Here is a 14,334-nt window from a genome sequence, read left to right on the forward strand (position 1 = left end):
GAACAGTCAGGAATAGAAAGAAGCTTTTCTGAGTCTCAATCCGATGACTTAAAACACAAGAGAACATGCTCTCTCTTCCTGCAAACCTCTGCCTCATTCACTGTCCCTCTGCAATACACTGAATGAAGCAGGGTACTTTTGCACAAATAGTATACAGCTAAAGGAGTAATTATCAGCAGTAGTAGGATGCTGTGTTCTGTGGAAAAGCCATGAGAGGGATACTTCATACACCCTTTTCCAGTGGTTTACTTAATTAGTTGCTAGATAGCAGAAGAATGCAGGAAGTCAGGATTGCTGGGTTCTATTTCTTGTTCTGGAAGGGGAGTGTTATCTAGTGGGAGTGTTATCTAGTGGTTACAAGCAGTACAGCCAAACACACAGATCGGGCACATTCCTTCTGAAAAGTAGCGTTGCTAAAGGGATGAGACTTGGGTTTGCCATATTAGAACTGTGGTTGTAGTTCCAGATGTTTCAGAGAGTACCTGGTGTAAATGCTCCGTTACCCCACCTATTCTGTGTGTGTGTGTGTGTGTGGGTGGGTGTATAAAATTATACTTGCTTTTCTCTAAGATAGGAGGTATGAAGCACTGCACAATAATAAGGGCTGTAAAGTGAACATAATTATTGGCAATTTAGTTGAAGAGCTTAGGCTAGAATTCATGGTCTCCTGGATCCCAGCACAGCATACGTTCTTCCTGATCAGAGAGTATGTTGCAGCTGCTGCTTTGCTTGTGTGCTATCTAGAGTCATATAGGGAGCTCCTTGGCGTTGGGATGAGGCTCACAGCAGATGGGATGTTTGGGGATTTTTTTTTTTTTAATCAGGCAGCCTCTTATAATTTGGCCAAATAGTGTTGAATTTTCCTGAGGACAGCAAAAGGCCCCTCACTGCCCCACATAGATAACCCCCTGCCAAATCTCACATACTTACTCCAAAGCATGGAGTTGTTAGCACTCTTCACACAAACGGTTAGAAACATTTTTAACACGGATAAAACAGCTTAGTTTCCCTTCACTCCATTTTCAGAGATGGCAGAACTATCTTCACCGAAACTTCCAAAAATAATTCATCCTGAGGCAAGCCTGGAAATTTTTGGCGGAGATGGTTGAAGTTTGGGAAAGTTATATGCAACGGAAAAGAATGGGGCTTATCATGGAAAGTGTCAGAGCGCCTTACCATCACCACCAGCCCCGTCTATAGTATCACCATCAGCATTATGATTTCATTCGTGGTCGGATCAAATAGGAAGGCAACAAACCATTGTTTACCACAAGTGTCTTCAACAACTAGCAAGCTTGGCAAAAACATTATGAAAATCAAGAGATTAAGAGACTCACATTTAAGTGAAATGCAAAAGCTTTTTGCAGCTGGAAAGTATGGCTGTTAGATAGTATTGCTATCAATCAGTCTTCACATATTGTTCACTTTAGTTTCTTACCATTTTGACTTGTAATCTGATTTGTTTGGTGAATATTTTCTTTGTCCCCTTGATCAAAAGCCTTACAGAACGGTGAGGGAGACAGTCCAGACCTCTTGGTATCTTGTATTGACTTGCTTCCTTTTTCTAATGTCAGTTGTTGGCATGATCTGCTACTTCGGCTACCCAAGGACTTTGTTATCTTTAAGAAAAAAAATCTGAATAAAAGGTCACGTGACAGCTTTAAGATTAGCTCTCTAAACTGAACTAAAACCAGATTTTGGATAAAGTTTATTTTTCACAATAGATTTTCCTCAGCCCATTTTATTTTTTACATTAACTTTGCAGGAAAAAAAAATAACCAAGGTACCCACGTCACCTCTTCCTTGCTTACAGCTACTTTCTCACTGTAAGCCCAATGCCTGATTTCTTCGGAATCCTCAGCTCCACCAAATTTTGCCTACACGTAAAATGCCTTTTAGGATACAGCTGAGCAAAATGGGTTTCTCAAAAAACTTGGGATCTCTATGGTGCTTGCATCTGGGTTAATGACAGAGAGTGCCAAAAGTAACCATTAGATAATTTTTCAGCAAAGGTGTAAATACTTTGAAAATAAGAGAGAGAACTATGTGGTGGGAAAGGGAGGGAAAAATTAACAGGAGAGGGGAAGAAATGGAGGCAATGGAAGATGGAGATGTGCCATGCCAGAATTAATTTAAAATTAAGCTCATGCTTAAGTTGATTCCCTTTCTCATCCATAAAAAGCTGATATTTCAAGCCAATAACAACATCAGTTATTTATTATGACACTCACTGAGGTTTATATGGAGTTTCTCTTACACTGCATTTTACCCTGTAGCAGGTTCCCTCTGCATGGAGGTTCTGTCCTCAGTTGTTGGGACATATACCCTAGGGGCAGGGAGAGGTTTATAGCATCTTATGGGACACTGCTGGTGAGAATCACAGATGTGCATCAGGATATGGATGAAATTACAAAAGGAATCAGGTGACATTACTGGTGCGACCTCTACCAGAGGATTCTCGGTTGTGAAAAGCTACAAATAGGAGGCTACTATTATGCAGAGGCTGGGGATATCTTTTGTGTTTATAGTAGCATAGATGATCCATTAAAATGCATTTAATATTTTTATGTGGTCTGCTACATGTTAATCATTCATAGTTTTAACACTTTAAGCTTTTGATAATGGCACGAATTAAGGCACTTTACACTTTATTAAGCAGACTAAAAACCACAATTTTTCCTCCCTTTCCCTTCTCAAGAACCACTGCTCCTTCTCTGGAGGAGCTGGTTTCTCTCAGTCTCTCCTGTTGAAGGCATTCTGCTGTGTATAAATAATTAAATAATTATTGGACTAAGGAGTTGAATTTTGGTCTCCCATCTGCTAGGTCAACGCTCTACCACCAAGCTATAGAGTTATTCTCGCTCTCTTTCCATAGCCCAAACACTATTCATTGTCACAACGAATCACCCACTCACTACATATGTGAATGGAGAGTTTGCCTCTTGCATGGTGGCCCTCTTATTAGGGAAAAATTCCACTTAAACACATGGAAGAATCTTGCTTTTGTCAAACTTCATTCCTACTTTTACTTACAGAAACATAAAAATTTAGCACTTTAAAAATAAACTTTATGAGAAAAATAAATGTACTCAAGAGAAAAGAAATTAATTCTGAAGAAAACCTTTTTGCAAAACCTTTGTTCTTCCATCATATACAAACATAATTTGGAGTCTGGCTCTCAAGAGATAACAACTGTAATAGTTCCTTTCAGATATGTGGTACTGGTTTTGTGATAGTTTAATCCTTCGTCTTACCTCTCCAGATACCCTTGTGTTGAATCTTCTGCCAGAAGGTGGAGGTGGACCGAGGACCTTGGATCCAAATGCAATGTGAGACACATCTTGATTTTTACTGTTGTGTGTACTGCCTTGTCCTCTATTAATTAACTGGTCTACTTAAAAAAGAAAGACACCTTTTCAAACATGATGCTTTAGACTGAACATATTTATAAGCATGATATATCACAGTATGTGACACAATAGCAAATTCTTATTTCTTCATTCTTGCTTTTCTATTCATTTAAATAATTATTTCATAAATCATATACGAAAAAGTCATACTTCCAAGAAATAACTGATGTATCTTTCTAACACCACAACAGGTATATATATTACTGCTGACAAAATACAAATGTATCTCCTTCCTTTTCCATTTGACAGTGTGCCCAGTGCAACAGATACTATAAACACATGGAATAGTCAAAGAATATTATATCATCTTTATAAATGATTCATGTACCTCTATGGGCTAGGGACTGTATTCTGTCTCCATGTGGGAGTTACAGGTTTTCCTGCAGAAACTAAAATCACTGGGAAGTGTTGGGACATCATTAAAAGCAACTCAATAGCAAAGCCCTGGGCTTTGAAAGAAAAAGACATGTTTAAAGAAGATAAGAAATGCTGACAATAAACTATCACCATGTTTTCCATAACGCCTTCTAAGGATAATACACATATACTTACTTATACCATTGAAATAGAAAAAAAAATAGTTAATGGTAAGATTAAGAGCTTCGATAGCTAGATTTTTAATTATTTGTAATAATGTATAGTGAATGAGTACAGATGAGGTAACACTGATGCCAAGTCCTTGCTGACATAAGTGTGGTATTGTCAATTCATCCTTTACACAGAATTGCTAATCTGCTTAAAATGTTATTCGTGATAGAAAAAAGGTCACATGCGTTGGAAGATATAAGTAAGACGACATATCATGTAATGATAAATATCCCCCCCCCTTTCTTTTTTCTTCTGGGAAGACCCAGAGCAGGGTGACACAAAAACATGACCCAGAAACTGCAAAACCAGTTGGAAAAATACAGAATTGGGGTAATTGAAGCTTGTACATGCATAATGTCTGGGTTACATAAAATCAAAAGGGTTGATGTGTGAAAAGCCTATCGGACAAGGATTACATAATCTGTAATACAGAAAAGTATAAAAGACCTAAGTGAATATGGATCCAAACTCAAGAAACATTAGACCAGAAACTGAAGAACAGGACTGAAGCACCAGACCCAAGTGATCAGAGACTGCAATGACTATCATGGAAGGTAGAATTTCTTCCTGGTGCCCCAGAATGTGGTAACTTGGGCCCATTCACCAATTCTGTTTTCTCTTATTATTTGTCTGGCATAACTGTACATGCAGACTCTATTAGTGACAATAATTCTGTCTGAAATTGTATAAATAAAGGTGAAAATTGATTTAGCCTAAATAGAGTGGGGTCGTGACTCTGTTTCCCAACTTTTATTCCCAGCAGAAATAATTAAAACAGGCAGCAAATCTGGAGAAGCCTCAGCCCCTGGGGTAAATTGCCGATACTAATTTGACCCAGCTCAAACAAATAAATGAAAAAGATAATATGACCACCCTGATGTGGGGAGAGGTCAATCTCACCTGACCCAAGAACTGTTGTGAGACTGTGGCCAAAGGGACAGCCCCTGTGAGAGGCCCTGAAGTACTCTGAAACCTGCCAGGGTCTCCATGTGGTAAGTGGGGGACACCTGGTAAGGTAGACATACATATAAGCTGTTTATTGTTTTTAAGGTGTATTTTTGTGTAATATTTTTGTTCTGGATAATTAATACTTTTCTTTATGAAGGCTGGCTCGTCATTGGTTAACTCTGTCATTGCCCTTGAGACAGATGGACTGCAAGTGCTGAAATGAACTCAGACTTCCTGAGGTGATCACAGTGAATTGCAAGAGGAACTGCAGCCTAAATTCTCAACCAAGAAGGGAATGTGTCCCAGGACTCCACTCTGAGAAAGGTGACAGCTAGACCCTGAGATCTAAGTGATGTGCCTTCAAGCAGGTCACAAATAAATCAGAGGCGCAGTTAGCTTGGGAACGGACACACCCAACTTGAAGCAAGTCAACATTATAAGGTTATTTCTGTACACTCTTAGCTTGAAACAGTTGTTTAAATACTGTGGTTTAAAAACTGAGTTAGAAGTAAATAAAAGTATCATTTTTCTCTGCATGATTACTGAAGGAATACAATATAAAGCGTATGTTGTAAACAGGCAGAAGGAACAGCTCAAATTCATAAAGAATTCAGATAAAAGCTGTAGCTTGCCAGTCAAGATATCAGTTACAAGTTCTGTAAAGCATCTGATACAAGAATTATTTATGTGTAATTTTACCATCTGAAGATATAGAGCCACCTCAATTTCAACATTTGGGCTCCAATCCTGCAAATACATACACAGGTAATTTTTCAGCTCAAACTTTTTACTCTTATTTTTCCCATGAACATTTAAAAAAATTAACTTCTTTGAAAAAAACTGAAAAATGTCAACCAGCTTGATAGCTGGTCAGAAACCAAACCAAACGGTAGATGGACATTTTCGTTGAAAATGTCTTGTGGTGAAAGATGGATAAGCGGTTATGCAGTGGAATATAGCTCATCTTCAGAGAACAATTGTAGGTAAGGCGCTTTAAAAAAGATTCTTATTTCATTGGATCACCACTTCAGGTGCTGATAAAGATCGAGGATGTCTTGGCAATAAAATATTGCAGTTCAGAAAGAAAAAGTTACTCTAATACGCTGTTTTAAGAAAAACAAACAAAGCATTCTCCCCTCGCCCTCTTCTCTTTTAACACAGACTAAATTAACATCTAATTTTCTGTTTTGAGATGTGATATTTCTGTAAAACAATAAAGTAATACCAAAGCATATTTCTGAGAGTCTCGTTTATCGTTTTTACAATGGTGGAACTGGTTAAATTTGAATTCAAATCAGTCTGACTTTCATTTTCAGCTAGGAAATGTCAACAAGTCCACATATTTACCACTCTCTAGCATCATTCACTAGTATTACTCATAACAAAAGAAGTCCCTGTATGCCATGAGTTCCTTGTTCTCCTCTTCCTGAAGTGACATTCAGTTGCTATTAACAGCTGCCATCTCTATAGCTTAGATGACCCATTCAGTTTACTGTCAATTTCTTTAATTTGCTGACTACTTTGGGAAGCCTTTTGCCCACACACCAATTATAAAAGCTGATTAACATGAAAATTCTCTGTTTATGTTCATATTAATTGACTGCAATTAATTGCCTACATCAACACATCTGCCACAATGAACAAATATGTGTAGTTAAAAGAAGATATGACCAAAAAATAACTTGAGCTTTTGATTAGTAAAACAAAATGAAGTTTAGTGGATAAAAAGAAAAAGTTTCTAATTAAACTGAAGCTTAAACTTATCAAAGCTTCCATTTGCAGGAAGGCCTGATTTCTGAACTTTGAAAGGAGTGTCTGGGAGAACTTATATTATAGTCATAGTACAAGGTTAAAAACAAAGATTAGATTAAACCCGCAGCTCAAGGCATTTCATTTTCTCTAGTTAGCGAAAACCAAAACTTTGTGTAGGTCAGGGATGTTACCATTAATTATTTTACTACTTTGCCAAGGGCTTTATGCCTTTGTAGTTAGATAGGAAAACCTGAGGGCTCACCGTCTAATTGTCCTTTTTAAAATAAGCATTCATTTTTCTCTCTAGATACATCATTCTCATTATTTTAGTCATTTAATTTTTACATCCCTCTCATCCAAAGCCTGAACAAAAAGTGCTGATTTTTCAATCTATTGTCATGGAGAGGTCACACTCCAGGCATTTCTTTGCTATCTAACAATAAAATTAGTATGAAACTTTTTAACAGAACTTTGGCTTGACTATTTCTGAGGGAAAAAATACTACAAATATTATTTGTCTTTGAATATTACTCTGATTTTCAAATAAATATTCTTGCATATGAAAAGATGTTAAAAACCAGTTTAAACAAGTAAAACTATTAAGGGCCCAATCCTGCTCTGAACACAATAAATGAAAAAAACTACCATTAACTTCAGTAGTGTAAGATGAACCCTCATTGACTGAGAGTTGATTCAGCACAGGGCAAAAGGTTAAGAATTTGCAAAAGCATCTGACATTACTCACAAAACTCTTCTATCACCTGCATTCATTTTGTGTCTAAAGAAAACAGTATAAGCCTTGGTTAAAATAAAAGGGAGTCGGTTTAAAAGGGAATTTTAGAAGCATCCCTTCTCCCACATTATCAAGAGCATGCATGAACAGGACAGACTTGTGTTTGGTTCAAATGCCAGGAAAGGTGGCAACTTCTTTAGAACAAGCTGTTAAACTGGGTACTGAACACATCTAGGTACTAAGAGTAGCTTGAACACTGAAGGATTCCAGATGTGCACATCCTACTTGACCCTTTTTCCCCTAATTTCAGATATAAGTCTCAAGCAGTGGTGCGGTCAGGAAACTCCCAAAAGGTCTGCCCTGAACTGTTCTCCTGCAGGGGACAGCAAGAAAGCAGAGTACAGTTGAAGTGCTGCAGCACTCAGCTGCAAGAGTTTGCTCCTGCTTCAAGCATTACTGTTACAGCAACTTCACCCTGGGCAGGAAATCTAAACTCCATGAGACCACTCCAGCTGCTCCAGAGCAGACAGTCTCACCTGTGAAACTAGTGTGACTGAACCCCTTACTCCTGATAACTGCTGGGGGCAGTGGAACCAGAAGAGAAGGGTGGAAGGGGGTTTGGTTGGCATCAGGGTACAGCCTATCAACTTGTCTGAGCTCTTGTAGTTCATTCAGTCCATTGTGAAGCAGGTTCAAGGGATGGTTACAGAAATGACTGCCGCTGTAAGTCTGGCATTTCTTTTGACCTATTAGTCCCTGTCCCAACAATGTTTCGTCTTCTACCAATGCGGAAGAGGAATTCTCTCTTTATGCCACGAGTCTTACCTTTGTGCCCTCCAATCACGAGGCTTTTTGAGGAACTGTGGACCTGGCCAATAGTGCCCATCGTTAAAAAAGGGAAGAAGGAGAATCCGGGGAACTACAGACCAGCCAGCCTCAGCTCAGTCCCTGGAAAAATCATGGAGCAGGTCCTTAAGGAATCCATTTTGAAGCACTTGGAGGAGCGGAATATGATCAGGAACAGTCAACATGGATTCACCAAGGGCAAGTCATGCCTGACCAACCTGATTGCCTTCTATGATGAGATAACTGGCTCTGCGGATATGGGGAAAGCGGTGGATGTGATAAATCTTGACTTTAGCAAAGCTTTTGATATGGTGTCCCACAGTATTCTTGGCAGATGATGGGGTCTAGGGCTGCTGGCCCAGCTGGCCCCGCAGAGGGTCCAGTGGGGTCCAGGGCTGCTCCTTGGCTAGCCACTCTGACTTTGCCTATCAATCACTTAAAATTTACCTTTTGTGATCAATAAACTTGTTTTACTGTATCTTTATCAGTGAGTTTGCCTGATTTGCTTGGAAAATCTGCTCAGGTTTACAAAGGCTGGTGTATATCCACTTTCCATTGTTGAAGTGGTGAACCAATTAATAAACTTGCATTGCTCAAGAAAGGGTCTTGAACAGTGCAAGACGGTATATTCCTGAGGTACGAGGCTGGGAGCTGGGGGGATTTGGCTGGTGCCTTTCTCTGTGTGATTTCATGAGTGGCTCTGGGAGCATTCATGCAATCTAGCTGGGTGTGGGGCTCCACATATGGTTGTGCTGTGTGATAACAGAGCCTGGAGCGGTTTGCTGCTTTTGACTACAAAGCACTGAGAGAGACAGCTCAGGCTGGAGAGTTAAGGGGGCACAGCAGTCCCACAGTCCCAGGCTTCACCCTAAGGATTCGGTCACGATGGTATCACCTGCAAACTTTATAAGTGTACTCTCTATGCTATTATCTAAATCACTGATGAAGATATTGAACAGAACCAGACCCAGAACTGATCCCTGCGGGACCCCACTTCATATGCCCTTCCAGCTTGTCTGTGAACCACTGATAACTACTCTCTGGGAACCATTTTCCAACCAGTTATGCACCCACCTTACAATAGCTCCATCTAGGTTGCATTTCCCTAGTTTGTTTTTGAGAAGGTCATGTGAGACAGTATCAAAAGCCTTACTAAAATCAAGATATACTATACACATCTACTGCTTCCCTCCAGCCACAAGCCTTGTTACCCTGTCAAAGACAGCTATTAGGTTGGTTTGACAGGATTTGTTCTTGAGAAATTCTGCATGCTGACTGTTATTTATCACCTTATTATCTTCTAGGTGTTTGCAAATTGATTGCTTAATTATTTGCTCCATTATCTTTCTGGGTACAGAAGTTAAGCTGACTGGTCTGTAATTCCCTGGGTTGTCCTTATTTCCCTTTTCATAGATTGGCACTATGTTTGCCCCTTTCCAGTCTTCTGGAATCTCTCCCGTCTTCCATGACTTTTCAAAGATAATCACTAATGGCTCAGACATCTCTTCAGTCAGCTCCTTGAGTATTCTAGGATGCATTTCATCAGGCCCTGGTGACCTGAAGACAGCTAACTTGTCTAAATATTTTTTAACTTGTTCTTTCCCTATTTTAGCCTCTGATCCTACCTCATTTTCATTAGCTTTCAATATGTTAGACGTCCAAGATATGTGTTCTACTTCTCAGATATAATCTTTTAGTACCTTATCTGGTTACTGAAAAGTTTATAAATTCATAAAAAAGGTGAAGAGACGGGGAAAACTGGAACAAAATTGGAATAAAAATCTGCTGTAGGAGGACATATGAATCTTCCCATACTGTATGCATCTTTGTTTCAAAACACATTACGGCAAACACAGCTTGCTTGTATTTCTTAGAAGAGGTGCCCAGATAACATGTTCCAGGATACTTTCCTGTTTCATATTGACATACAGTCCAAAAGAAACATGGCTGCCCTTACTTAAAGCAAAGAAAAAAAACAACCCACAATGTTGCTGCTGTGGAAATGAAAGCACTCAGGCAAATAGAGTACTAATTTTTAAGTAAATTACTGGTTTTGAGCTGTGCTTAGTGGACCACTACATCTTGTCATTAGTGAGTTGAACTACTCAATTTAAATAACCAGACTTGATTCTGTGTTCAATTAAACTGAGGTCTCATTAATGAAAAAAAAAATTACTTCCTACAGTCCTACATTGACTGACAGCCATTACTTAATGTGGGTTGGGAATTGAAGGAATTAACAGTGTAAATTTTTAGTTAAATTGGACACAATGATTTACTGGATACATGCTGGTTTTATTAATTTAATTGAAAACATTCAAAACACTCTTGCTCTTGAACAGGTTACATCTCTATTTGTAATTCAAGAAAATTACTCCTACATGACAATTTTGAAGCAACAACATGCTCTTAATTTTGGAAAAACTGTAATCTGTTAATGAAATAAAAATCCTGAAAAAGGACCCATGCAATGTGCATGCCAGTATTTTCTGTTTTTTCCTCATACTGCATGTACATTTGGAAGCAAACGTTACAATTTATGCAAGCATATGCTATTGTACAAGTGAAGACATTTATATTCAAAGATCATCTGTTTTTTAAGTTTGTATTCTAATCAGTCTTTATTCTTGGATAATAAAAGTGTACACCACCATGGGCCTACTTTTGCTCCCTCTCGAGTCAATGTGAGTTTTACCACTGACTTCAGTGGGAGCAGGATTTGGCCTGAAAAGCAATTACCAGAATATGGTATACTGCCTATACTTTAGATGGCATTTAAATCGTGTGTAGGTGTTTAGGAAATGAAATGGAGGATATCATTTAATGCGATTCTGTGTTCAGATCCTCGCTAAGACACATAGTGATGCACATCTGCTTATCAATGGACAAGCTCGACTACAATTTCGATCAAGAATTTTTAGTTCAGGTATAAAAAAAATTAATTAATAATGCAGTCAATTTCAGTTTTTCAGCAGCCTAACCTCTACTTGGTGTGACAAAGTTCCTCCTCTACCTTGGTGGGTCTTGCGCTTATTGATGGATTTGCTCGCCTTGGCGCTTCACAGCAGCCCTTAGTTTGGCCATTTTTGGGAACCCACAGTCCAGGTCAACTCCTCCTGTGTCTGACCAGGAGTTTGGAGGTTTGGGGGGAACCCGGGCCCGCCCTCTACTCCGGGTTCCAGCCCAGGGCCCTGTGGAATGCCGCTGTCTAGAGTGCCTTCTGGAACAGCTGTGTGACAGCTACAACTTCCTGGGCTACTTCCCATGGCCTCCTCCCAACACCTTCTTTATCCTCACCATAGGACCTTCCTCCTGGTGTCTGATAATGCTTGTACACCTCAGTCCTCCAACAGTCCGTGTTCTCACTCTCAGCTCCTAGTGCCTCTTGCTCCTAGCTCCTCACACGCACACCACAAACTGAAGTGAATTCCTTTTTAAACCCAGGTGCCCTGATTAGCCTGCCTTAATTGATTCTAACAGTTTCTTGATTGGCTGCAGGTGTTCTAATCAGCCTGTCTGTCTTAATTGTCTCCAGAAGGTTCCTGATTGTTCTGGAACCTTCCCTGTTACTTTACCCAGGGAAAAAGGACCTACTTAGCCTGGGGCTAATATATCTGCCTTTTATTACTCTCCTGTAGCCATCCGGCCCGACCCTGTCACATTCGGTATACACAACATTTTGCATACATACCCCTGCACTTTGCAGATGCAAACATATTAACATAGGGACTGCCATAGGGAACATTTCAAGGGTCCATCTAGTCCAGTATCCTGACTCTGACAGTGGCCAGAACCATATGATTCAGAGGAGGGCAGAATCCCGAAGTAGGCATAACAATCTGGCTCCCCCATTATAGGTCTCATCCTGATCTCTAATAGTTAGAGCAGAGGTGGCCAACCTGGGGCTCTGGGGCACATGCGGCTCTTCAGAGATTACTATGCGGCTCCTTGTCTAGGCACCGACCCCGGGGCTGGAGCTGCAGGCGCCAACTTTCCAGTGTGCCGGGGGGTGCTCACTGCTCAACCCTGGTTCTGCTACAGGCCCTGCCCCCACTCCACCCCTTCCCGCCCCCGAGTCTGCTGTGCCCTCACTCCTCCCCCTCCCCCCCAGAGCCTCCTGCATGCCACGAAACAGCTGATCATGAGGTGTGCGGAGGGAGGGAGGCAGGCGCTGATCGGCAGGGCTGCCAGTGGGTAGGAGGCTCTGGGAGGGCGGGGGAACGGGGGAGCTCATGAGGGGCTGCTGATGTATTACTGTGGCTCTTTGGCAATATACATTTGTAAATTCTGGCTCTCTTTCTCAGGCTCAGGTTGGCCACTCTTGAGTTAGAGACTGGCTAACCCAGGTCTTTGATCATTCTGTTGCTCTTCTCTGAACCCCTTTAGTTCCACAATATTCTTTTTTAGATGGGCTGGTCAATGTGCACACAGTAATCCAGGGAAGGATACACCATTGATTTAAATAAAGGCATTATAATATTTTTACTATTGTTCTCCATCCCATTGCTTACGCAGCATAACATCCTGTTAGCTTTTTTGACTGCAGCTGTGCATTAAACAGACATTTTCACTGAGCTGCTTATAATGATGCTCAGATCCCTTTCTTGGGTTGCAACAGTTAAATTAGAAACTAGTAAAGTATAAGAGTAGTTTTTTTCCTCCAATGTGCATTACTTTGCATTTATTGACACTGAGCTTCATTGTGTCGCCCGTTCACCAAGCTCTTTTAGGTCTCTTTCAAGTTCTTCGCAGTCCTCTCTGGCTCTGACCAACCTAAATGATGTCATCTGAAAATTTTACTACCTCATTATTCACTCACCTTTGCAGTTCATTAATAAATATATTGAACACCACCACGGGCTCGAGCCTAGAATCTTGAGGCCCCTCTGTTAACATCTTGCCATGATGAAAATTGAATCCTCTTTGCTTTCTGTCTCTTAGCCAGTTCTTGATCTAAGACAGTACTTTGTCACTCTCACCCTGTGATTACTTAGAGTCTTTATTAGCTTTTAGCCTTTTTTGCAGAACCTCACAGAACGTCTTTTAGAAGTCTAAATAAATTACGTCAAAAAGTTTTTCTTCAAGCACTATTTTACTGACCCATTCAAAGAATTCTAACAGATCAGTGAGAAATGATTTTCCATTTCAGAATCCATGCTGGTTAAACACAGCAGTTCATGAAGTTCATAAAGAAGTATGGATTGAATGAATGGACTATAAGGTGGATAGATCGTCGGGCACAACCCGTAGTGACCAATGGCTCGATATCTAGTTGACAGCTAGTATCAAGCGGAGTGCCGCAGGGGTTTGTCCTGGGGCCGGTTTTGTTCACCATCTTCGTTAATGATCTGGATGATGGGGTGGATTGCACCCTCAGCAAGTTTGTGGATGACACTAAGCTGGGGGGAGAGGTAGATACGCTGTAGGGTAGGGATAGGATCCAGAGTGACGTAGACAAATTGGAGGATTGGGCCAAAAGAAATCTGATGAGGTTCAACAAGGACAAGTGCAGAGTCCTGCACTTAGGATGGAAGAATCCCACGCACCGCTACAGACTAGGGACCGAATGGCTAAGTGGCAGTTCTGCAGAAAAGGACCTGGGGATTACAGTGGACGAGAAGCTGGATATGAGTCAGCAGTGTGCCCTTGTTGCCAAGAAGGCTAATGGCATATTGGCCTGCATTAGTAGGAGCATTGCCAGCAGACTGAGGGAAGTGATTATTCCCCCTCTATTCAGCACTGGTCAGGCCACACCTGGAGTTTTGCATCCAGTTTTGGGCCCCCCACTACAGAAAGGATGTGGACAAATTGGAGATAATCTAGCAGAGGGCAACAAAAAGGATTAGTGAGCAGTGACTGTGACTTACGAGGAGAAGCTGAGGGAACTGAGCTTGTTCAGTCTGCAGAAGAGAAGAGTGAGGGGGGATTTCATAGCAGCCTTCAACTACCTGGGGGGGGGGGTCCAAAGAGGATGAAGCTTGGCTGTTCTCAGTGGTGGGAGATGACACAACAAGGAACAATGGTCTCAAGTTGCAGTGGGGGAGGTCTAGGTTGGAT

General features: G+C 40.8%; 1 protein-coding gene across 18 annotated transcripts in view; it reads right to left on the bottom strand.

Annotated features, from left to right (window-relative positions):
• Window positions 1–14,334, bottom strand: part of CFAP20DC (CFAP20 domain containing) — a 169,843-nt gene that overhangs the window by 93,846 nt on the left and 61,663 nt on the right. For 14 of the 18 annotated variants that reach the window (XR_012159748.2, XR_012159747.2, XR_012159750.2 and 11 more), the window contains 2 exons: window positions 3,255–3,394; window positions 1,439–1,619 (listed from right to left, as the gene is read on the bottom strand). Coding sequence is in view for 15 of the 18 variants with exons in the window: in XM_073350929.2 (XP_073207030.1) it covers window positions 1,439–1,619; window positions 3,255–3,394 (321 nt within the window). In the remaining 3 variants the exon portion in view is untranslated. The remainder of the gene's footprint in view (window positions 1–1,438; window positions 1,620–3,254; window positions 3,395–14,334) is intronic. The other 4 variants (XM_073350938.2, XM_073350924.2, XM_073350926.2 and 1 more) reach the window with 1 other exon arrangement.

Source organism: Lepidochelys kempii, chromosome 7, assembly GCF_965140285.1.
Source record: "Lepidochelys kempii isolate rLepKem1 chromosome 7, rLepKem1.hap1, whole genome shotgun sequence".
Lineage (NCBI taxonomy): Eukaryota > Metazoa > Chordata > Testudines > Cheloniidae > Lepidochelys > Lepidochelys kempii.